The sequence below is a fragment of the Polyodon spathula genome, chromosome 3 (genome assembly GCF_017654505.1).
Source record: "Polyodon spathula isolate WHYD16114869_AA chromosome 3, ASM1765450v1, whole genome shotgun sequence".
Classification (NCBI taxonomy): domain Eukaryota; kingdom Metazoa; phylum Chordata; class Actinopteri; order Acipenseriformes; family Polyodontidae; genus Polyodon; species Polyodon spathula.
In genome coordinates this window covers 12,763,201-12,790,099 of record NC_054536.1, presented here as the reverse complement: position 1 = coordinate 12,790,099, position 26,899 = coordinate 12,763,201, and the positions used below count along the sequence as shown (strand labels likewise).

General features: G+C 35.7%; 1 protein-coding gene across 2 annotated transcripts; it reads left to right on the top strand.

Moving 5' to 3' along the window:
• Positions 1-446: 446 nt before the first annotated feature.
• LOC121312733 (methionine synthase reductase-like) lies at positions 447-25,719 on the top strand. Of its 2 annotated transcripts, XM_041244456.1 has the most exons (15): positions 1,456-1,762; positions 2,680-2,836; positions 3,274-3,427; positions 4,019-4,136; positions 4,292-4,685; positions 6,322-6,438; positions 6,592-6,745; positions 7,489-7,577; positions 8,013-8,193; positions 11,414-11,456; positions 12,250-12,445; positions 14,991-15,109; positions 22,016-22,108; positions 23,848-24,030; positions 24,843-25,719. In XM_041244456.1, exons 2-15 carry the CDS (start codon positions 2,693-2,695, stop codon positions 24,985-24,987), a joined length of 2,130 nt encoding a protein of 709 aa, XP_041100390.1. In that variant the 5' UTR covers positions 1,456-1,762; positions 2,680-2,692; the 3' UTR covers positions 24,988-25,719. The 2 variants fall into 2 exon arrangements, with proteins under 2 accessions (XP_041100391.1, XP_041100390.1); XM_041244457.1 differs by lacking the exons at positions 1,456-1,762; positions 2,680-2,836 and adding an exon at positions 447-798.
• The last annotated feature ends 1,180 nt before the right edge of the window (positions 25,720-26,899 follow it).

Here is a 26,899-nt window from a genome sequence, read left to right as displayed (position 1 = left end):
CAGCTAGTGAATTGTTTAATAAAATAAAATGAAGTTTTTCTTATTTAAGAGAATTGTGCAATATGAAATGGTTTGATCCTCTATCGCGGGGAGTGGCGAATGGTCTGTCTGTCGCTGTCTGTGAGATTCTGTGTTCCTCCTGGGTAGTGTATGTTGTGTTCATGTGAAATGGGAAACTGACTTATTTTTACTTTTTTGTTTTTGAGCAGAGAATTAAAAAAAAAAAAAAAAGTTTTTCATTTTCTGATTGTAAATATGGAATGATGAAAAGGAAAGATAAAATTTAAGATAATGACGATACTTATATATATATTATATATATATATATATATATATATATATATATATATATATATATATATATATATATATATATATATACTTTGTACTTTCAAACAGCAGATATTAAACAGCAGATATTATCTGTTTATATAACAGGTCGGTTGTATAGTTAACTCACTACAAATTAATTCGTTACTCATAAGTACATTGTTAGCTGCGAGTAATATGTTGGCTTGTATTGCCAAAAAAAAACTCAACAGGTTGCTCAAGTAAGATCATTGTGATAAGCTGCGTATTAAAGAACAAGTCAAAGACGTTTTTAATGAAAACAGACCATAGCTGACTATCACATCACAAATAAATCACGCCATCCTGACGAAAGTGCTGCGCTTACACATCTCTCGTACTTTACCTCAGACAGGAGAAAAAGAATCAGAGGTGGAGAGGGACGATCTCATGTTATTCATGCGCAATGCGGCAGGGATGCAGATCTTTGAGGGGATATGCTATACAGGCGTAAGTCGAGTGATGCACTGTAAACGTACGTTTATGAAGCTATGTTAGTTGTATACCTCTAAAATAGCTACTTCAGTTTAGTCTTAACTATCATAACGCTTCAGAATCTGTTGTTTTTATTTCAAAATATAATCTGACAAACTAATAGGCTTCAAACTGCAGGCTGTTCATTTTCCCGATAAACACTGTACAGTACTGACTGCTCTTGCCCTCTGCGCATGTCTTTAAAGTTCTGCGCAAAATTGCAGTTAAAAAAAAAAGAAAAAAATATTGTCATACCGGGATGCATTGGTTACATCTGCCTCAGATCGATGTGGACGTGTTTTTATGCCCTGTCTCCCACTGTTTTTATTGATATATAGAAATGTAACTTATTGACTTTGTCTATGAATTTATAACATGCCACTGTTGCAAGCATCTGGCATACTGTATTGTTATTGTAAACGTGAACATGGTACTGAGACAACTGAATACTAGTACGTGGTAGATGCTTGTGATGGTAAAATTAGTTCCATGAAAACAAAACAAAACAAAAAACCCCACAAAAAAACAATATAAACGTAGTATAAACTCAAAGTGCACTGAAAGACATTAGGGTGGTACACGGTGTGTTGTATGCAAAAGAAAATATCTGAAAACGCTACAAAGGTTGCATTTGCTATTTTTTAAATTGCAGAAAAAAATAAAAATAAATAATTTGCCAAAATCCCCTAGGATTTAAGTGACAGACTGTTCTTCTCATCCTATGACAAGAACGAGATTAGCGTCATTTTTTTTTTATTACAGGAAGATGTCATTAGCCATTCATCCCGCCTCTATACAAAGTCGATTGGCTAGTATGTTATTTGCGTACGTCAATCGGAAGAACAGCGTGTGCTGTTCCGCTTTACAGTGCTGCTGTGCCACATTACAACACAGTCAGGAGTAGTGTGGTTCCGCAGTTGGGCACATTTAGATACTGTTGGTAAGATTTTATTTTTGCTATTTTCCGGCTGGATTAATATTATAGGCGATTGCACTACGGTGCGTGATTATTTATGTCTTACATTTTGATTGTAAAAGTTGTAAGTTATTGCAGCGTTATATGGTTCTGGTTTTAAAATAAGTTTCCACTGCACAGTAAGCACTGATGGCTACTATAGTTTGACTGACAACAAGGCAAAATTAGAATATTAACAGCAGTATAGGGTTGTTTTGAAATTCAAATGTGAAATCATAAACTAGTCCTTTTAACTAAGCAGCGTATTGTTATTTGTAAGAACTTCCTTTGAAACTTCAGTTCTGAATCAAAGCTATAGACTGATCCAGACAGACTACCTTGCTATTACATTTAGAACACTGGCCTTCATTTGGGGTAATAATTCTTCTCCGTTTACACGTGCCAGTTACGTAGTTGAATCTTGGGGGTGATACTGTAGCCCCAGGGGGTGAGGTTGGAGTGGTGTCCCACGCTTGCATAATATGTTGTACTGTATGTTTGTTTTTGTCAGCAGATGGCGCTGTGTTACTGCCTGCTAGACTATAGTACAAAGCCTGTAGGACTGACATAAGATTTCCATTCCAAGACTGAAAATGTTCTTTTTTCCTAGCCTTTTACTCGAGTAAAATGAGTAAATACACCCATTAAAGTTAGAAAACTAGAAATAAGCATAGCAAGTATTTAATTAAGTTAGGTTATTTATTTCTTATTTTGCACCATGACATTTCGTTTTTTTTTTCCTTTTTAAAAAGTGGAGTCCTTTTTAGATTCGTCCTGTACCATTTAAAATGCTGTATTTTGTTTTTGTTGCTGTGTCATCATTTAGTGAGTAATGCAGTGTTTTGTATTTTGTATTAAAAGTAGATAGTTGTGTTGTCAGTACTTTGTGTTTGCTTGTATAGGAGTTTTCCTGTCATGCCATGTGAGGTGAAAGACCGCTTCTTGCTGCTGTATGGTTCACAGCGTGGACAGGCTCAAGCAATTGCTGAAGAAATTTGCGAAAAAGCAAATGAATATAAATTTGTAGCTGATATTTGTTGTATGAGCCAACAAGAAAAGGTAATCATGTACATTTCCACCCTTTTCTATTTTTCAGAACTGCACACCAGTAACTCCACATCATATGTGCATTGGCAGAAATCTGCTCTAGATAATTGAAGGGTGTTCAATTGATCTAAACTACGGTGTTTCTGAATACAAGGACACAAAGATCTCTAATTGTAATGAAGAAGTGTCTGTATTTAGATTTGACACTGTTCTTCACATATTCAACATCTCATCACTGTCCTTTTATATACAATTCAATGCTGCCTGGATTCTTGGACTTGAGAACACAGATACATGTTGCAATAATTTCTAATGATTGCTTTTTTGATTGGTTAGATTCATTTGCAAGGTTGTAAAGTTTAAATGGCTAAATGTGTTAGATCCTAAAGTTTAAACATTTAGGAGACTTGCTCCCCTATTTTATGACGTTGATTACTTTGTTTCTACAGTACAACTTGAAAAAAGAAACCTCACCTGTTGTTATCGTTGTCTCTACCACTGGGGATGGTGAACCACCAGACACAGCCATTAAGTTTGTAAAGAGCATAAGGGCCAAGACGCTCCCTCCTGATCACTTTGCACATCTGCGCTATGCTCTTTTAGGTAAGATGTATGCCCTCTGGTGACCAGCTTGTGTGTTCTTTTTATTATTGTTAGATAAGTGCTACCCCAATGATTTGAACACTACTGTTTGTGTTGTAAGCTTAGTTGTCATTAAGTTCAGAATAAAAGCAGAAGGTGAAATCTTTGGCAATTCTAATGGAAGCTGCTGTAGGTAGATCTGGACATCACTACATCCGCCACACTTTACATTTTTTATATATCTGGAAAAACACTTATCCAATTGGAGTGCAACTTGGTATTAACATTATTGAGCACATGGCATTGGGGGTATCAGAGTGTGAAGATAAGTGGAGGTGTTGCTCTGTACGCCAGACATTTGTAATTAGGTTCCATATATGTAGTTAAACATACAATAATGCGCAAGGCTTTTTTTTTTTTTTTATCAGCAAACTAGTATAGTGAGATACAGAATAGGTACAGTAAATGAATTACGGTGAATCACTTTGCTTTATTTACATGTTCAGCAATTAGTTTGGTTACTAGCTACTAGAGACTTGGTAATTATCATATGGTAGGTAGATTAATGTTCGTTTTTATTTGTTTTAACTTTTTAACTTCTATCCTGTCAAGGGTTGGGAGATTCAAATTATACAAATTTCTGCAACGGTGGAAAAACCATTGACAGGCGTCTTCAAGAACTGGGAGCTCAGCGATTCTATGCAACAGGGCATGCAGATGATGGTGTGGGGTAAGAGAAGAACATATTATTCATATTATTTTGTTGACATTAAATAGTAAGTAGGGTAGCTTAGCAAGACGTTGTGCCCAGTGTTAACTGCTGGACACTATGGGATGCAGAACCATTATCCAGGGGGCTTTTTTCTCTTTCCTCTGTCCAATTAGCTTGGAGTTGGTAGTTGAGCCCTGGATTGATGGGCTGTGGAGTGCAACAAAGAAAGCCTTAACATCAAGCATTTCTGCTGCCCTGAACGAAATGGAGGCAAGCGACCATGCAGGTGTGGTTCCAAACGGACAGCGTGAAACCTTCGCTGACAAAGAGACTGTGGATAACTCGGCTACACATTTGAACTTACATCTACTGAAGTTAAACGATTCAGGAGGCCTGGGTTCCAAGTTTCCAGAGCCAGTTTCGGACAAACCCAAACCAGTGCCTGAAACAACCTCATCAGAGCATTCTCTGTCCAGATCTATCCCACCACTGGCAGAGTCTGCGCTTAATGTTCCTGCAGTGCCAGCAGAGTACTTGGATGTGGAGTTTCTCATTGCTTCGGAACAGGTACGGTATTGTATTGCTATATTTTAAAATATAAAAAGGTATTGCAGTTTTGTAAATTGTTTGCCATACCGATTAGTAAACCATTAAATAAAAATAGCAAATGACAAACAAAACGGATTGCACAGCGTGCCAGAATTTTTATGCTTATTAAACATGTTGCATATTTTAAACACTCATACAGGACCATTTTGGTTTTTTTGCATTTTGACACTCCTCCACCAACATTTATAGATTAACTTATTGATACAAAAAATAGTGTTCACAAGCTCAGGTTTTTGACATGCAGTAAACATACATTGTCTGACCCCTTTAAAGCCTATGTGTAAGAACTAGCTGCACCCCTTTTAACCACAGTGCTTTACAGTCTGTCATATGCTCTTTAACTCCCAAGAGACCACTTGAGTGAAATGACCTAGGAAGTAAAGCATGAACACTTCCTGAGAGGCAAGGCAAACAAACTGGTAACTTTCTTAGCCAAGTGCAGAAGCAGATGTCATGCTTTAAAATTAAAGTGAGTGCTCTGATATGCCTTTCTTTCAAAACGGTACATTTAAAACCTACATAATGAAAGAGTGCACGGCGGGTAAGATTTACTAAGCTATTTGGTTGTAGAAATTTAAAGGGTACAATACAAAGGACATTTTTATTTTATTGTGTTACATATTCCCATGTGTTGCTACAATTGTTTACTTAAGGTGTGTGTTTTAATTATTATTATTATTTATTATTATTGTTATTATTATTTTATTATTATTTTTACATTTTGACCACTTTTTTAAACTTTTAAATTGCATTCCCTGCCTCAAGATAGCTTCCCGTATACCCACATGGACCTCTCCAGAACTGCTTTTCCCATTATCCTTTTCCAAAAAAGTGGTCAACATGTAAAACAATGCACACACCTTACATAAACAGCTCTAGTAACACATGGGAACATGTAACACAATAAAATAAAAAAGGTTGTTATGTACCCTTTAAGACGTTTCTTAATGTTGTTTTTTTCGCTGTGCATCCGTGATTATAAAATTATTGTGATTCCGAATTTAGTAGAGCAACTATGCTCTATTTTCCTTAAGCACAAGTTATAATAGAATCAACAATTGATACACATGTTCAGATGTAATGTAATGTAGCTTCTCTTATGACATCACTACTTATTCCTTAACCTATCAGAAAAGACAGTTACATACTGATGCATATTTTTATCAACCAGTGATATCAGTCCACCTTCCTTTTATTACCGTAAGTGAATGTAACATCAAAGCCTCTTTGATGTTTTACTCAGGAAACCATAATGTGAGGAAGGAGGGAGATTGTAATTCTTTTGAAGGTTTCAGCCCCAGAATGTTATCTCTGAGAAAACAAGGGTCCCCCTTTAAATCGCCATGTGGTGCACTTCAAAGCTCTGTTCTTACCGTCTGATTTTCCTGCTCCAACAAGCAATATTAAACCCAAAGTTGTCTAACTAACTCAAACCCAAATACTAACTCAATCTAAAACCCATTTTCTCCAACAGCTACAAGCACTTTAATAAGAGCCAGCAAAAAGAATGTTATTCCTGTATGGTTAACCCCGAAGAGTACAGTAATATAGTAAAAGCAGTACCTCTTCATCTGATGTGTGTTTACTTTTGTAGGAAGCTTGTCCTCCGAGTACCCAGGAAACTGTATACCAGGTCCCAGTTACTGGAGCTCAGCAAATCACACAAAAGGATGCCGTGAAAACAGCCCTACTACTTCAACTGGACCTTTCTGTATGTATTTTTTTGTTTCATTGTTAAATATTTTGAGTTTAGAATTATGTAGTTCTGTTTGCATTGCAAGATTTCCATTGTTTCTTTTTATGAAATGCTAGCAGAAATAAGCTGCCCAAAGAATAGTCTATAAGGACAATATTTGTTTTGCAGAAAACTCCAATCTCATACCAGCCTGGAGATTCCTTTAATATGATCTGCCCAAACAGCAGTAATGAGGTGGAACAACTCATTTTGAGACTGGAACTTGCAGAAAAGAAGGACTACTGTGTTAAGCTAAAACTTAAACCAGACACCAAAAAGAAGGGTATGCTGTAGGAAAAAATAAGTACAAGTACAGTTAAAGTCTGCCTGTTGTAAGAATCATTACTTAATAGGGAGCACCTAATTTTTCTATTCATATAATTTGAATCTTACCATCAACACCTTTGCTTCCCTGCCGAAAGTAGCATTATTTGAGTTAATTGCTGATGCTAACGAGATGCGTTGAGTCTGATGTTTGTTTTTTTTTCCAGTACAGAGATGCTTGGACAGGTTTTGAGGTGATAATAAGAATCTGCTCAACCTCTTACCTCCCATTTAATAATGCAAAAAGCCCTTGTGGGGTACTAACTAGATGCATATTGTAATGGTCTTCAGTAGAGAACATATTGCTATGAACCTTGCTAAGCACAAACTTAAGGATATAATGAAAATCAGAAACCAAATAACTTAAGGCACAGTGAGTCTGTTTAATAATATAAGTACTGGCAGATCTTAATAACCTGTTTTTTTATGAATTGTATGTTTATTATGTATGTATTAATGTTAATAAGTAGTTTAACATATCACCCCTGGAGGAAAAGACCAGCTGGAGTTTCAGTTCACCACGGTTCAGATCACTGACCTAGACCCCAGTGTTTGATACATATTCATTTTATACAGGGATTCAGAAAATTATCTAAATGCCAGCACACCATGCTGTATTATCTTTACTTATAGATTTACCTCCCCTAATATCCATCCAGACATAATATAAATAAGTATTAACTTAGAGATTTCTCTCAACAGTGGCACAGCTTCCAGCATACATTCCTGAGAACAGCACGCTACGTTATCTTCTGACCTGGTGTTTGGAAATAAGAGCTGTTCCAAAGAAGGTGCCCAAATTGAATCATTCTTGTGTTGTAAAAACAATATTTAAATAGGATTAATAAAGAATTACCTTTTTACCATGTATTTTTTTTATTTTGCCAGACAGTACATTTTTGACAGTAAATTAAGAATGAGATAACATCTTTATTTTGAAACCTGTTAAAAACAGATCCTTATGTAAAGCAAATCCTTGTCTTGCACTGATCATAGCGAACACATGAATGCTTTTGCATTCCCTTTTGTTTTATAGGTCTGAGATCTGTAGTTTTGAAAGAGAGACATGGCTGAGTAAACTTATTTTAAACATGATAAATGCTACACTTGCTATAACTTGCTTCTTTCAAAACTACACATTTGAGGCCTATGTAGATAATGGACGTGCAAAACAGGGAAGGTTTTGTTAGCTATAATTACTTTTTCTTAATTTTTTTCACATCTAGGCATTTCTTCGAGCATTGGTAGAGTACACCACAGATTCCTGTGAAAAACGAAGGCTTCAGGAGCTGTGCAGCAAACAGGGGTCTGCAGATTATAATCGTTTTGTTAGAGACCCCAGCCTGTGTGTGTTGGATTTACTTCGTGTCTTCTCATCCTGTGCCCCGCCACTTCGTCTGCTCATAGGTATGCGTCGCCTCTTTGTTTTATATTCCTAGTTCTATTTACACTTCTGTCTGATTCTTGAATTATTGAAGGGATTTTAAATAATGATGTTGATTCACTGGATAAACGTACTCTTCTTGTTTTCTGTTATGTGGCAGTGACTGCACTAGGGCTATGACGAGGGGGGAAATGTTTCTCTTCGTAAGTATGGGACACGACTTTCAAAGGACGTTTCGACTTTTGGTTGTAATTAGCATACTTGCTAACATTTAGAAACTGTTCAGCGGGACTCTTGTCTCCGGGAGGTGGTCGGGTGACTCTGGTCATATGCAAAAAACACTCTATCATATAATAGACGTAACACCCCCCCCCCCCCCAACTCTACACGACAAGACCATCATGACAGTAAAAATAGACATAATGAAGCGTTCTTACCTTTGTATAAGTTAGTGATCAGCAGATGTGTCAGCCGCACGAAGAGCACAGCGTGCGGTTTTCACTAACTGCTGTGCAGAATACATTTTTTTTTTTTCTATGGGTAAATATTGGGACTTTCTTCTTATGCATCAGGACAAAGGCGATCAGGCATTTGCTAGGAAATCAGGACTGTCCCAACTATATAGCAACTGTTGGCATGTATGAGTTTGCGTAATGTATTAGGGTTGGACGGTAATGACATTTTTAGCTATCGATTACAGTTTTTTTAAAATTTCTGGTGGATGCCCAGAACAAACAGTATGCCCACTATAAAAATACACCTATTGTAATTTGTATATTGTAGCGTGCACAGGGGAAGGCAGCAGCAGAGCTGGTATTTGACGTAATCACATACAAAGACATAAGCCCGATATACGCTCCTTGCAAAGGAGCCGACTCTTGTACAGCGGTATCAGCGCTATGCTTCAGTGCGAGAGGTCCCGGGTTCACGCACACCCCGCGCATGTGTGTGGATTGCCTCGCCCTGTGTGATGCGCCTATCTGCGGTAACCGAGATCGCTACATTGGTGTCAGAAGTGGACGCAGGTACCACGGCACGCACGCGTCAGACTGTAGCCTGGTGAACAAGTCAGTTTTATAAACTGCCTGTCCTTCCATTAAAAGTTAACTCTTCTGTTTATGCAACTACCCTTTGTCACAGTAGCAACGCCTTGGGAACAGATATATACAAGCTTATTTTCCCAGTGTGATGCATAGGCTGCAGTATAGTTAGTACTCATGTCTTTACTGTGTAGTTTAGTTTAAAATAATGAAGCAACAAAGTTGTTTGGGCTATATTAGACGTTTCCATATGGCTGTGTTTTCTTTTTAGTTTTGTCGTTTTCTTTTTACAATTACGTTCAATTTACGTTAAAAAAAAAATATATATATATATATATATATATATCTTGTGTCAAAATGTTTAATAGTCCAACGTTCCACTTTTCTAGTTATTTTACAGTGAGCTTGTGTTTTTTTCAATTTTACAAACAATATTTGTGTTATGTTAGAAAACCAGTCATGCTTTACCAATGTATTATCAAAATGGAACCATGACGTAAAGTTAAAAGCCTAAGTTTATTGTTTAAAATCAATTCTTAACTTCCCAGTGTACACAGTGTGCACACAGATTGTGTTTTACGCACGCACGCAGTGCAGTACCGCTTCCTGCTCAATGCAATGTAAAGTTTCCACCATCTCTGTCTCGGCTGAGTGCTTATGGAAGCTAGCTTGGTTGTTTTTGTAGTTAGTCTTCATCCTCTGAGTTCATTTTTAGTCTAATAAACATGTACATTTTTTAAGTAAACACATAGCTTTGTAATTAACTGTTCATTTTCAAATATTAGGTATATTTACTATAGAGGAGCATTGCTTTAGTAATGTAGAATTGAAGCACACCGTTTCTAACACCATGAGGGTTTGCTGGGAGGGTTTATTGCTGTACAAACACATTCCAGGAGAGGGCAGTAGACACAAAGCAATCAACTGTAATGCACGCTAAAACTGTTTATTTTAGGAATGTTTTCTGGAAAATTCCGCATAATGTATAAGTACTATTTAACACACTTATAAATATTCCATTAAAAAAAGGCATTACCCTGATATTTGTTCCAACCCTAAACAACGAACAGAAGGTCATTATTTAAACCTCTATTCATTTGATCAGTAAAGGTAATGAAATAAGTAATTATTTCAGAACAGCATGCTACAGTGTTATATTTTGGTAGCATTTTAAAGCACTGTAGAGCTTTTTTTTTTTTTTTTTTTTTTTTTTTTTTTTGGCAAGAAGTTTTTTTTATTTTATTTTCTCCAGTTATTTAGGTAATGCCATTTTAAATGTAACTTGATATCGTTTTGATATTATTACTGTGGTGCACTACTAAGCCAAGCCAATTTGACAGACTTCTATGCTCTCTCTTTGTATGTGTTTCTGTACTATGCAAAAAGATAATAAAGCAGTCAGTATAAAGGGTACTGTTGAGAAGCAAATTGTCATGGTAACAAGTTGATTAACACATATAAAGTGGTTAATTTAATGCTGACATTTGATAGGTTGGTGGCGAAGAACAAATGGCTTTAATTTGGGGTTATTCACAGCATAAGGCGCTTCTATGAATTCATTAACCAAAAAAGGAAATACTTAATTTAATACAGCTGTGTGAGGTTTTCAGACATTTAGACTTTACCAAGGTTAAGATGCTCAGCATTTTCAGGCAGTTCAGTTTATACTACAGAAGCAATGTAATATGGATTATTTTAGCAGGTGGAACCATTTCTTCAACACAATGATGAAAAATGAATACAGCTGTTCTATAAAGTAGCCTGCTTAGTGTGGTAATGGCAGGCATCCATAAGAATGTGTTGCTAGGTGTACTCACCTAGAGTTTTAGGATTGAGAAAAAAAAACCTATGTGAACATAATTTTGATCTTTTATTTAACACCATTTAGTCAAAGATAATCCAAAATGACATTGCAAAAGTCTACTGGAAGTCATAATAGAATTCCATGTTAGACTTCAAAATGTCACATTTTACTGTATGTTAGTTAACATAACATTATTCATCAGGTTTCATTCATCTTTATGAAGCAAAATGATTTATTTCTATAGGGTGATGCAAAACATTTGGTCATGGCTGTATGCTTTATTTCAGTTTTATAGTGACTGCAAGTTATATTCTGTCATATTACTGCACTGTTAAATATCTTTAAAGTCTTCAAAAACAGTAAATGTATTTTTCACTTATAATTTTTTTTTTTTTTTAGAACATTTGCCGAAATTGCAACCCAGATCCTATTCAGCAGCCAGGTAATGGTAATCTTTATTATACTGTGCATCTGTTGTTTTATATTGTATTTGAATCAGCCTTGATAGTCAGCACTTCAGGAAATCCCTTTTTGGGGTAAAGTAAAAAGTGAATGTTATTTAATAACATTTGGCATTCTGTTGCACTTCTTGCTTATTAAAATATTTGCTTAATTTTAAGTGGCTGGTGTTAAATGGGCAATAGCTACCCCAGTCGTTCGCTATATATTTGAAGACCATTCTATTATTGTACCTGTTCAGGAATGCCAAGATTTTATACAGTAACTAATCTGTCTTAATGGGGCAAATTGGGAGCTTACATATTTTGCAAGAAACACCTAAACATTATATCCTTTTATTTAGTAGTTTTAAAGATTTCACATGCATTCTAATCTCCCCCAGCAGTATTTTGTGTCTGATGCCACAACATGTCAACCTTTAAACAAATTAGAGCAGATGTTCTTATTAAGCTGCTTGGAGCACAGAGAAATCACCGTTATAAAATATGTGGCTCTGAGTGTTAATTCAGAAGTCTTAAATCTGGTTTTAACATTATTCAGATGTTGAATAATAAATAGCTGAAGTGTGGTCTACAGGGGTCTCAGGAGGACTCATAATAAAAGAAAGGATACAGATGGAAGGGTTTGTGCAAAGAGACCAGACAAATTTGAATTGGTATTTGAAATTTGGTAGAGGAATTGATTGATTAATAAAAAAGAAGCCAAATAAAGCCATAGAGGAAAATAATGGAGAGAATAAATGAAACAATATTTTAATATTGTTATTTTCTTTGCAGTTCAAGTAGCTTTCATCCTGGAAAACTGCATTTTGTGTTTAATATTGTGGAGTTTCCCTCATGTTCTGAGCGACCTATTCCGAGAAGGGGTGTATGCACAGGCTGGCTGTCACAGCTGGTATCGCCAATTCTCCAGATCTCTGAGACACCAGGAAAGCTTTCTGAGGTGGGACAAGACCATTCCCTGTTTCCAAAGGTGAGCCTTTCTTGCCCAAAGCACAGTTTAATTTAACAGTACAATTAAACGTATTCCTTTTCTGCGTTTACTATCCCATGCTGGAGATGGAATCCCCTGAGAAGGGGATATAGTGGAGGCGGTCAGAACTATGCAAGTCTCATGTCACACGTATATCTCGAGAACCGCTTATACAATTGTGATGAAACTTAGTATTCAAATTATTTTGCATAAGTTATTGAGAATATGAGAGTCTGTGATATGGAGGAGCATCTGCCTGTCTGTAAAGTACAGTTTGCATAAATGTGGAGGACCGCTTATTCAGGTTTCATGAAACATGATATTTCCATTATTTAGCTAAAGTTATTGAGATTATCAAATATGGAGGGGTGTCTGTCTGTTCATACTTCTGTCCATCTGTGTGTGACACTCACATTTTCACATATGTGGAGAGCTGTTTATACAATTGTCATGGAACTTGGTATTAACATTACTTGGATTAAGTTATTGAAAACACTGGCTTCTGGGGACAATTACAATTTTGCATATGTGCATAGAATCACTAATCAATTTTTCATTCTGCTGATAGCTCTACATTTTGAACTTACATCTGTGGGAGGGATGAATGCTGGTGACATGCTAGTTTTTCAGGGGATCAAAAAATGCTAATAAACTAGAAAGGAAAAAGGGATTGCACTATAATATAGTAGATTGCATAGACAAACAAATTAAGTTAATAGGCATTACAGAAATACAGTAGTCTTTACAGTTGTTTATGATTGTGAGACATTGTAGCTTTTATACAAAGATGTTAAATATTTTTTGTTTGTTCTCCCTTGATGGATTTTTCCCCATCTTTTTGCAACATTGAACGAGTTGATCTTTCTTTGGAGGTCTGTGCAAGCCTAGATTGATATTTATCTGGAAGAAGGTACAACACGTAATGTTGTTGAAGCTGACACCCTGGGATCCTTCAAGAAGCTGCTTGATGAGATTCTGGGATCAATAAGCTACTAACAACTAAACGAGCAAGATGGGCTGAATGGCCTCCTCTCATTTGTAAACTTTCTCATGTTCTTATGTTCTTATGTTCTTAAGTTCATTTTGAGCAGTATAGCATTTTAATAAGGTATGATTAATGATTTAGTTCTGATGAATCATTAAGGAAGTAAATCATAAGTAACTCATTCAGAAATGTATATAGGCTTCTGCACACTAAGCTCTTGAAAACCTTTTTCCAACCATTCAGAGTGACGAGTATTTAAAAGAACAGAAGAGCATACATTACAGATGTGTTAGCATTATTGCACCATACTGTAAATGCAATTACTATTGATAACAAATTAGAAGGAGCAGCCTGTCTGCTGAATTCAAAATGAAAGTCAACAGATGTAAAATAAAATGTAAAAATAAGTCAACCCAGTCCAATGGTGTATTGGATTTGTAAACAAAACTCCCCTACATTAGTAAAATGTGAAGCCTATTGATTTTCAGTGTAAGGTCTGGCGTTTAGCAGAGATAAGTGAATAATGCTACTGTATACAACAATATTTCTGTAGAATGGCAAATTAGTCATTAAAAATACATTTGCTGTAAAATGCATTCTGGTCATAAAAACTCAATTTATATTACCTTCTAAAATGTTGGCCATTATCCTTACCTTTTGATATGAGGTCATATCTGCAAACAATTAAAAAAAAAAAAACTTGATAAAGCCTACTGATCACAATATTAAGAACAGTCAATTGTGTCTGATATTCTCCAAACATCTGTTTAACACTGTATTAACACTAATGAAAACGCTAACAGTACCCTTTCACTTGTGACACATGGCTGCCATAATGTGGTCATGTGACTGTTTGGTTCATTTATGCTGAAGTTCAAACTCCTTGAGATATGGCTTCATATTCAACACATACAGTAATAGTTTTATGAGTCTCCAGGTAAAGTAATATCCTGATTATTGAACACGAAAATATGTCCATTGCAGCACAGTTAAAAAAGTGCTAAGTTAAATTGACGTTCTTATTTGTTAGATGTAATTCAATGAGCAAAGCTGCAGTTTGCGGACTTGAAGCAGTTTCAATTTTTAACAAGGAATTTTCATTTTAAACCACGATTTCTGGTACTGCACTATGTTAGGAAATCTCTGCTTGCAGACATTGCTTTCAGATAGTCTTGCTGAGATAAGTGAGCTAAAAATGGAAGTGCAGGTGTAACACATTTCCTGAAACTTGCCTGAGACCTTTCTTTTGCCTATTCTAGTACCAGATGTCATGTTTTAAAATGAAAAAATGTTTGCAAAATTGTGATGTCACATATTTCCTTCTGAACTCCACGTTTGTGCAATTAACACATTTCTTGAAAGTCAAGGTTAGCAAACTGTGAACTTTCTTTTACCTATTCTAGTACCAGATGTCCTGTTTTACAATTAAAAACATGTTTGCAAAATTCTTTCCTTCAAAACTCCCCATTTGTGTCATTTAAAGTGACTGAAAGTGCATGACAGGTAAGATTTAGGGAAGTACTTGGCTACAACCATTTTAAATGATGATTTTGTTTCCAGGTGTCTATTTGTAGTCGTCCAAATTCAACTTTCCACCTGCCTTTTGATCTGTCAGTGCCGTTTATCATGGTCGGACCAGGCACAGGGGTCGCACCCTTCATTGGCTTCCTCCAGCACAGGTATAGTTTTGTGTTGTCTTTTTATTTTTTTTATTCTTTCAATATGGTAAAAGACAGCAACATAGTACTACAATTAAAATTTACATTATTTAAATCATGTTTTTAGCATATGTTTAAATTCATAAAATAATGTTATACAACAAAATTTGTAGAGTTGACCAACTTTGTTCATATTCAATATAATTTTTTACCAGATCTCACACGGGATCTGTCTTCAGTTCATTTAAATCCAACGAAAGAATAGACCAGGTGAATTCTCCAAATTCAACTGTTTCATTTCAATTTTAACATACTTTGTTTTCATATACCGTATGAGCTCATTACTACTGAAAATAAAATCTTACTAGAATTATTTGACAAATGTTTTGACTATGTGCCGTCAGTATAGTATAGCCATCCTCCTTTTTGCGGCACATGTTGTTGGTCCCTTTACTGACTTAATGGTGAGGTTTCACTGCAAAACTAAAAAGGAATTTAGTAATAAAATGGGAAACTTTTGTGTTTATAATTTTAATTGTGATTTTTAGCAAGATTAGTGTTCTCTGGGGTTTGAGTGGAATTATCAATGTCATATTTGTGCTGTGCAAACCAGGCTGCTTTCTACTTGTTTTACCAATGCACTGAGAGCTACTGTACCCTTTGTGCAGTGAATTATGTAGACACAGATTTGCAGTCACTCACCTGCTTGCTTGTAATTGAATCCTGTGACAGCTCTACTGTTGCCTGACTTCATTGATTAACACTACCAGTCTTTGTCAGGGAAGGTTTTCTTTTATATATGTCCAGCACATTCGAAATAGAAATTGGTGGATTCTGCAAGCCGCCTTTTATGTCAGCAAGAACTAAAGGGACAATTACAGATCAAACAAGGAGAAGAGAGGTATTGATCCAAAGCACGGTGTATGATATGCCCAAGAAGCTGTCAGTACATCGTAAATATGAGTCAAAGGATTGTAAATACAGGTGAAGCAGAAATGTATTATTGACTCGATTTCTAGCTTTCTTCAACCTGTAACCTCCAACCGATCAAACTTTGCAAAGTCTTTCTTTTTACATACTTTTTTGTACTAAAGTGTCAGCATTTGCTATAAATAAACTATTATTTGTTGTCATTAAGTTTTCTAGGTATTGGTTAAAACATAATCAATTAGCTATTATGAAGGAAGTTTAATTTGTTAATGGAGTTAAGCTACTGATGGCTAATTAGTCCAAGTGGACTTGTCATGTTTGTTTAAGTGTTAATACTTGTATTTAACGGTTATCCTGATAAGTCTTACTTGGTAACCTTTGGGGGTCATCAGTTAGATTATTGTAAGTCACAGTGCTTCGCGGGCTGTATAGCTGATTTGTTGTCTAATTATCATTTCTAAAGAATTAATAGGAAGCACATTTTTTTACCATTCATTTCAGACGAAACTCATCCAACAAAAAATGTATAAACTTTTGCATTTCTTGCCATTCAGTGTTATGTGAGCTGTCACAGTCCTTTAGGACCTGCTTGGAGTTACGATGCACATTTCAGTGAGTTCGACCATAGCTAAAAAACACTATCTGCATAGTGAGTGTTTTCTATTTGTATTTTCGTTTTTTCATCCCGACGAACATAGCTACAGTTTGTATTGTTGGGAATGATTAATACAGTGTAGCAAAACAGTAGATAAGAGACTGATAAATTGGTAATGGCACAAGTTCATGCTGTTTACGACTGTGTATGACTTTAACTTTAAAAAAGGCCAGTACAGAGCAGGCTCAGTGCAGGAACAGCACACTGGCATCTCCCAGCTCCACTAAAGAACTTCAATACTAAAACATACACAGATCAACCTTCAATACTCAAGTGTGAACTGAAACTGCACTGCTGCTTTCCTTATATTTAACTGTATTCCACAGTTAAAATCCAATTGTATTAGTAAGCCTACTGTGTTACCTAGTCCCCTGTGAAACAAAGAATAGGTAAAAGAAGATGCTGTGTCTTCTATATTCTCAAAGTCTTTACCAGTGAGATTTTACCTTTTAACATCTAACAGCATGACTGATTCATATTCCTTTTTTAGATAATGATTAGTGAACCCCCTTTTGTAAATGCAGCTTGCCAGGCTGAATGCTGAATTGAACAAGAACCACTTTCAAATTAACAGCATGGTTCCTTCCTGTAATAATGGAAAATGGTCGCTATTATTTGTAAGTGGTGTGTGCTGGCTGCAGGGTCTGCTTGACATTCTGTGCTCTGCAACAACATGTTATTGGTTAACCCCTGCTGGCAAGATGTACTCATCTTCACATGGCCCAGCATGCCACACCAGTAGATTAGTAGAGCTCCAGACAGCACATTAAACCTGTGATTCTTGTTAATGTGTCTTGGTTAATTATAGCTCCAGGTTTCTTGCTCGGCCACCTTCCCATTCCACAAAGTTAGAGGAGTTCTGATGAACAGCAGATGATACCAAAATAAGTTTGAAATGCTTTAAATGTTGATTAAGTTGTGCACCAGTGTTTTAATTACAGTGGCTCAATAAAAGACAACTTTGGAATGGCCAGTGGAAATAGTCCACAATATAACATATTTTAGGAAAAGTAAACTACATGGTATTGAAAGCCAATACATTTACAATATGTCACGACATACAGAGCAGCAGTCTACCTCTCCAGACATAACCAATGAACACAATTATAGAGTTCTTGAGCAAAATGAATAGGCATGTCCATTGACTCAATCAACAATGATGTCTCATTGCCATGCATTGACAAAGTTAAAAACATGACAGTTTATCAAATCCCAAAAGTAGTTGACACAGTTACCCCTAACCAATACTTAGTGGAGTACAATAACCAGAACTACAGGACAGAGAAAGGAAGAGAAGATAGAAGTAGGAAAGCTGGCAGAAGGTACTTCTTTAATGAGAGAGTCATAAGGGTATGGAATGATTTACCTGTTGATTCTGAATCATTGGCATCCTTTAAGACTCCACTTGCAGTTTTGAGGTCAGTCAGCTACTAGGAACAGACAAACACTGATGGGTCTAATGGCCTCTCGTTTGTAACAATTCTTTTCTTATATGGCTTCAGTCTAAGCTGTTTCTGAATATATTACTAAACACTTTCTGTCAGGGCCCTCTTTGGATATAATGGATACTTCTGCCCTGTAGTTTGTATTAATTAAAACACCACTCCACACCACTAATGTCATAGAATTGAATTCAGGTGTTAATATTGATATCCTTGCCCTTGGGACAGAGTAGAAACCACTCTGCTCATTTCAGTTTCAGCTATCCATATTTGAACTTGGGCTCCAAGAGGATAATGATTTTGCTTTCAGCAGCTCCACTTGACAATTTTAATTAGTTTTTCGTAATTTTAAACAAAGTACAATCAAACTAGATTGTGCCTAAATTAGGAGTCACGCACAAGATTAATGTGCTCAACCTGCAAAGAAAAAACCTGTTCCATCTGATATTTCAGGCCTACCGATTGAAATGTATCAATACAGTGTGGTCTGTTTAATTGATATAAAACAGTGGCTGATCTAAATACTGCCATCGTTTAAATATTAAATAAGGATCATACCATTTGAATTTCTTATATAAAATATATTTGAAATTCTTGACTTAAGGAACTTTAACCCTTTGAGGTCCTATGTCGAACCAGGTCCGACAGTACAATTTTCCCTTTCCAGTCCAATGTCAGATCCTGTCCATGTCATCAAAAAGACATAAAGCACCGGTCTCTAGTCATTTTTTCTCCGGAAAAAGCAGAGAAAACCTTTCAAGGGCCGAGGTGAGACCGATAGGAACCGAATGACGCCGAGAAAAGGGCGTATCTGATAGCCCCGTCCACTGCAGCGATAACATGGACATAACAAAGGAGGTTCTGCTTCTGCATCCAGCGCTCAAAGAATATCACAAACATTTGCAGAGCTTTTTTAGATGATATAGTAATAAAATAAGCTTGCCTATCCATCTGGGAAATAAAATACAAGTTGATATAGGAACAGGTATACAATATTAACAACAAGCAGAGTCTGAAGTCACAGAATTGTTCTGTAAGTAAGTTGGGTGTAGGCTGTCTGTCATTATATAAGAGATGTCATGTCATGCAGTTTGGGTTATAGTTGCTCAAACTTAACAAGTACCCACTTGATAAGCTTTTGAAATGATCAGGATGAGAGTTGGGTATATCACACTTATGAACTTGCATTACACTTACGTTTTTTATAAAAGCATTAAGAACTGGTTATCCAATAAAGGTAGATTTGGCATGGAAATTCCACACGAGTGGTTAACAGAGAGGACCAATCACAGGGGAGACACAGACCACGAGCAGCACAACTGACACAGACAAAGGCACACAAAACCAGCGGCGGAAAATACAGAGTGGGAAGGGAACACGATTGCAGCAGGAATTACAGTACCAAAACACAAACGCACGGATCGCTACAATACATTTGTAAGCCTTGGCCAGGCACTATTGCAAATGAGAATTTGTTCTCAAGGGTTTTACTTGCTTAAATAAAGGGGATGATGAGTGATTAGTATTTCAGGTGACTGTTTAATAATTACGCACATAAAGCACAATAAAAAAGTACAATTGCAAATAGTGTAGTTTAGTATTTCTTTACAATGGGAAACAACATCAGAGGTGATTGTGATATAATTTACGCTCCTGACTGGGCGGGTTTTCAGGAAGAAGTGGGTGAGTTTTTGCTATCTACTTATTTTTAAAATTTGTAGTCTGAATCAATGCTGGATTACCTATCCAGATTACAAATAATTACAATTAAGAAATGTTTTTTTTTTTTTTTAATCTCGATCACAAAATATAGGATTACAAACTCTGGATCACTGTTTCACAGATTATGTTTTGAAAAACTGCTAACAAGTGTTCATTTTTTTTTTTTTTTGGCAACACACCATAGTACAGGAACAAGTGATCACTGCACTTTATCTGTTAATAATCCTTCTCCTTCCTTGTTTACAACTGACTGTATGCAAGCTACCCTCAAATCAATAAACTTTAGTTTATGTAGACACTCTGTGCACATTCATTCCTATTCGTATCAGTATATTCCATAACCCAATGGTGAATGTTATTTTACAATTTATTATTATTTAACTTCTCAAAATAATTACTCCTCTCCTGTAATTTCTATCAATCCTTAAGGCAGGGCTTCCCAACCCTGGTCCTGGGGACCCCTGTGTCTTTTGATTTTCATTCCAACCAAGCTCTCAATTACTTAACTAAACCCTTAATTGAACCAATAATTTGCTTAATTAGACCTTTTTACTTGTTTCCAGGTCTTAAACAGTGGCATATTTCAGGTTAGCTATAACATTTTATCAGTAACTCGCACTCTGCAACTTTGTAGGAGCTGAGAACAATTAAAAAGGTCTAATTAAGCTAATTATTAGTTCGATTAAGGGTTTAGTTAAGTAACTGCAAACTCAGTTAGAATGAAAACCAGAAGACACATGGAGTCCTCAAGACCAGGAAACCCTTCCTTAAGGTGTCTTCCTCCCCTGACTTAATGCGATAAACAGTTAGTTTAGTTACATAGAGAACTATGATTGCACTTTCTTTTAAAGAATGATTCAGGGTCAGACATACAGACAAAGCAACAAACAGCCAGAGAAAGTGAGACAAAATAACTGTTCAAGCACACTAATTTAGCTGAAAAAACCAAGCTGTTTGGCACCAGTAAGAAATGCACCTACAGCACTGTCAAAGATGGCACATTAAATATGCACTTAAGTTTATTTTCCCTCTGTTTTGTTATGCCATGTATTTAAGTTAGAAATTTTTCATTTACATTTAAACACATTGGAGTTAGACCATGTTGATACATATTTAGAGACAGTGCTATGGTTTTAAATCAGATGCTTAAGAGACTGAATAAAGTGATTCATAATTGACGTGCTTTCATTAGTTAGCTTGAATGCTTGATTCACAGTAATTTGCAGATTGTCTATTGTTTTATATAAACTATACAGAATTGTATAGTTTATATAAAATTAAGATTAAAAGCATGCTGTTTTAATAGGATTAGTGGGCTTTTGAATAAATATTTGTTTGCAAGATGTCGTGTGAATGTTTTTAGAAAAATATCAGGAACAATATATTTGCTTTCTATTTTTATCATTAAATGGTGATCAGACATTGTATCATTGTAAGTAGTTATTTCTGACATGTATTAGGTGCAATGTTCTGTTATGTAAAGTGTGATTGGATAGTCCGATTTTCATAACTGTTTAAACAACCCCCCTCCCCCCACTGGTACGACATCATGAGCGCCCTGTGGCTCCCCAAGGTTTGGACTTGGCTTATCTGCCCTCCAGAGAATGGAATTTGATAGCCCTGATTTTAAGAGACTCAAAATTCCTATTTCAGAGATTTTTGTAATTAATTAGTAATTTACTGCTGTGGATTGAAATATTAGACCTACTTTTTCTCACCTTGTAATGTTCTTTTTATTGTATTTTTATGCGGAGAATATCTATACTGTGACGGGACTATTGAAAGAAATCTAAAGACATGAATATTCGATCAATCTGGTTTCTATAGATGAAGATGTTTGGTGAAAGATACAGAGTGGATTCCAGCGCTGAAAAAATAAACATTCACAGTATGGGAAAAGTCATTTGAATGATGATACCATAGATTTGTTGAATATTTTTAAACATATTTGCATATTTACTAAGAAATTTGGACTCTTACATGTAGAAGTCATACAATGCCTTTGTTATTTTGCTCTCTGTCATACTTCAGAAGAGACTGATGTCTTATTTCTAGTGAGTTCCCAGGGAAGCACACCCTGTAGACAACTGGTTTGTCCACACAAAATCCCCTACCTTTTACATTTTCTCTGATTCCTCGTTTAATTACAGTGTATAACATGACTGTTTTGTTCTACAGGGAAAAGCAGAGACAAGAAAACCCTGATTTTCATTTCGGGGAGACGTGGCTCTTCTTTGGCTGCCGGCATAAAGACAAAGATTTTCTTTTTAGGTAAGTGCATTTCCCACGTGAACAGTTCTTTTTTTTTTTACTGATTGTGTGTAACTCATTCTTTGTGACAAATCTACTGTGTTTGTCTTAACGACACTGCATACATTCATATCATACGACAACAGAAATGTAATTTAATAACAAAGTTTAGTAAGTGGCTGCATATTTCCTCAGATTGAATTAAACTGGCCTATAGCAAAATGATAGAGCAGTGAATGGAGACTTGCTATAAAACTATTCAAATAAATCGAAAAAAGGTGGATAGTGTTGACAAACATTATGAAGGTAGCACAGGCATGTTGGAGGGCAGTGTTGTATGATTTTTATCACTAGACTTTTATATCCTTTATTTTAGGCTGTTTTCACTTGCATAGAAAAAAAATTCTCACATATAGTCACATAGAAAACACTAATAATTCTGCAGGCTGATGTGTTGAAGTTGCAAGACGTTGACATTTTACAGTAGTTTATTTAGAAAATAGTTTTGATGTTGTTTGATTTTTGAAAAGGGGAAAGTGAGGAGAATGCAACACTGAAGTGTATTGGTATTTAAATAAAATATTCCTTTAGAGGTCAACACTACATAATGGGCCTGATTTTCGAAAGGGGTTTCATTTTTGGTAGAAACGACAGAATCCGCTGAAATATCCACCTATTTTTTAACGTGATCCTCTGTTTTATCTGCTGGCTGATCGCATTTCATGCAGAATTTTCTGCTGTTCTAAATGAATAAGTAATGAGCATTTAAGCAGATTTATCTGCCAAAATAATACTTCTGGTTTACTTTGCTCGTTTCACCAAAAATGCATCCCAATGTGCGCAACATCTCTGCAGTGAATTTGTGGGATTGTAGTCCAGGGAAAGATTTAACCTCTGATTTCAACTTTCTCAGAGTACGACACCGCTTGATAATTCTGTCAGATGCAAAACTTCATTGCCATTGCTTGGTACTCAGATGTGTAGATGAGGACAAATGAGGGGATGGCAGATTTCCTTGTTGTGTTATTAACACATTTTTAACAAGTTTCTATATTTTAATTAATACCTGCCAAACTAAGACATGTTAAAGGCAATCTTTGTACACGCATGTTTATTATGAAAAGTTTTTTTTGATGTTTATTGATTCCAAGAAAAGTTGTAGGGGGAATGTACGCAACACTGAAGGGTAATGGTATTTAAATAAAATATTGCATTGGAGGTCATCGCTACAAAAAAAGTTCTTTGTGTCTTCCTATGGGATGCTGTAAGCCTTAATCAAAGCCAGCGTGTTATTGAAAAAGTTGCAAATCCATAAAGCACAGACATAGATAATACTTTAGACAGCTGCTCAGTTCTCCTACTAATTTGTTAAAGCTTTTTCATAGATTTAGATTACAGATGGCATCCCATTAAAGATCAAGTGTCACAAGAAAATGTTTTTCAAAAAATATTTATCCTTTTCAAGTCCTTATTTGAAATATCTCAACTCTCAAGTGCCACTGACACTAATAGGTTATGTATAGTATTGAGTGGCTATTCAGCAGCCTGATTTCCAAGCATAGCACAGTTCAGATGTCGTAAATGTTATTTTAGTGATGACTTTACCGATAAAGGATGCAAAATTGCTGGTATATTTTTGCATGTCCAGAAATATATTAATGATGTCTTGAAACAACAATGATACAGAGCAGGCTTGTGGCCAATATAGGTAGACTGTGCTCTTGTGGTTCTTTGCTGAATCATTTTCTCTTGTGTTGCAGAAATGAACTGAGACATTTTCTGGAAAATGGCACCTTAACCCACTTGAAAGTCTGCTTCTCCAGGGATTCACTGGGAAGTACAGAAGAAGCAAAGCCAAAATATGTTCAAGACAATCTAAGACTTTGTGCTCAAGATCTCACCAGAATATTGCTTAAAGAAAATGGTTGCATCTATGTTTGTGGGTAAGTATGTCTTTAAGTTTAAAAAAAATAAAATAAAAATAAAATAAAAAGTCAGGCTGAAGTTCCTACTATACCAGTTTGTGAGGAAAATCATAACAAGCTATTTATGTTATATATGTAAATGTATTATTTATGTTATATATGTCTTTCTTCACCCATTTAATACATTATGCAGTTAGAACCACTCTAAATGTCGACAAAGTGGAACTAACAGATGGGTTTGTGGCTTGCCTGCAACTAAATAAGATAATGTCAGAGGTTGTCTACCAAACACCGAGAACCGAACGGACGTTTGATTTATCTATTATTACAGTACCCGTAGATTAAGGGTGGTTATTTGAGGTTCCTATTTACCTACGGGGGTCGACTGTGTAGAGAACAATAATAGGGTTGATTTTAGTTAAGGTAATAAATTTTGGGTAGGTCTCCTCTGTCCATTCAGAAGTCAGTACAAAAGGGTTAAGGAAGAAGAAGTACAGAACCTTTTTTCTAAAAGAAGTCTATCGCAGTATATATATATATATATATATATATATAGATATATATATATATATATTATATATATGGGTATCCTTTTAACTGTGTGCCCTCCTCTACCAGTGCAATTTATTAAAATGATGTAGGAAAGTTCAAGACTATTACACTATTAAAATGGAAATACATGTTTGGTAAAACTTAGTTCCTTCAGAACGACACATTTGAGACCAGTAAATGAATGTGCATGGTATTGAAAAAAATATGGAATTATTTTGTCATCATCATCATCTAAAATCTTTTTCTGTTGACTCATCCTTTTGTTTTCCCTGTTTTAGTGATGCAAAGAACATGGCGAAAGATGTAAACGAGGCCCTGATTGATATTATGGTCAAAGAACTGCAAGTAGATAAATTGAAGGCTATGAACATTGTAGCAGGTCTACGTGATAAGAAATGCTACCTACAAGATATATGGGGCTGAAATTCAATAATGAAGAGAAGATAACTGCTTGAAAACACAAAATAACATATATAGTTATATCTTCAGTAAACAGGCTTTGCCTAACAGTCTATGACATTTCATACAGAAATTCAATCAAGCCTTCAACTTTAACAAGTTTTTTAATACTGTGCAATTTTTAAAAATAATGCAGAGAGATAAAGGCTTTTTGGTTCGTTATATAATAAAAATGTGTGGTGGTGTATGGAAATAAGTATATTGGATTTTAATGTGGGACACTTTTTATGAGTAACCATAAAGAATAGTAATAGCTTTCCAGTTGAATGGTCTTGTTTTTGAGGTAGTGAAAATGTCCTATGAAGTTCTGTTTATCCCAATAAGACATTCAGTCCTACATAAGGACATTCTTCACCCACAATTATTTGGGTAATCGTTGGTACACATACACTGGGCATTTAAGAAGGCAGGGGTGAATAAAACGTGCTATGAATGTTTATCATGCTGTGGTGGCTGGGATTTTATTTTCTATCTCTGTGGGTGTTTTTTCCGCTGTAAGTTTGACATTACCCGTTTAATGTCCTCAGTGCAATATTAAAAAGAGTCTTGTGATACAATCTAATGGTAAACCCCATTGGTGTGGTGGCATAAATATCTAATGCAAATCAGTAATACTCTATAGAAATAACATAACTGGTAATTCCTTTTGACAGATACTTTTATATGCTTTTTAATGAAATAAAATGATGTGCCTGACATGTTTCATTTCTTGGAGTTCTGTATTCTGTATTCAATATTCTCATATTGGATTGATGTTATAAACCTGTACCCTGTGTGGATAAACTGTGGTACGCTATCACTGGTATGGGTGTATATAAATAGCTATAACAAAAACAATTGTCAATATTAAAAAACAAGTTAGAAAAAAACAACAGCCGTTTAAAGTGGTGATATCGAACACAAAAGCCCAAATTAGGAGAAGCAATTGGGGCAACCTTGTCAAGTATCAATCAAATAGGCACAGTTGGAAAAGTGCTGGGGCCCAACATTCACACAATTGTTGCTTCTAACATGTCTTTTTTTAACTGCTCCACTTTACATTGAAATGCTCTTTGTAAAACGTGACCATTCCTTTATCACCTCAAAAGTCACATCTGCTATAAAAAACATTGACAATGCACAACCAGTAAAAGGCTCCAACACTCCAGCCCTGGATCTGCAATGCCTGCCCCATCAACTGTCACTTCCCATACACTTACCTTGCATTCTCATTGTCCCTTACACTCGTTGCCATTATTGGTCTTGTTCATCAGCGTCATTGTTGGAAATATACTGCTTCATGCTCTTTCACGTATTCTTGTATGTATGGGCTAAATATCTGCCCATGTGTACCCTGATCTACCTGTGCCTTACCTGCATGTTGTCTGTTTGTCTTCCCAAAGCGTACTTGTCTGCGCCTGTGATGATGTCTCTCCCATTCCCTGCCTGTCTTTCTCTCTGTAGTAGTGCTTATAAGGATAACCAAGAACACTTCAGTCTTTGTTGAGCACTTTCCTTGGCACATGTGTCTTAGCATCTTTAATCTGGTTAAACTCAGCTGATAAAGAAGCCAAATTAGAAGCAACAATTGTGTGAATGTTGGGCCCCAGCACCTTTCCAATTGTGCCTGTTTGCTTGATGCTTGACAAGGTTGCCCCAATTGCTTCTCCTAACTTGGGCTTTTGTGTTTGATAACACCACTTTAAACAGATGTTTTGTTTTCACTTCTTTTTTTTTTTACTTCATGAAATAATGAATAAAGTAAGGGAAAGCTATTTGAGAATGTGTATGGTAAATAGACAAACTGTAATAAGTAGAGTAATATAAGAAATACTGCAGTCAGCAGTACTGTATTGATATAAGAAGTGTGGAGTTTTTTCTTAAGATACGCTGATGG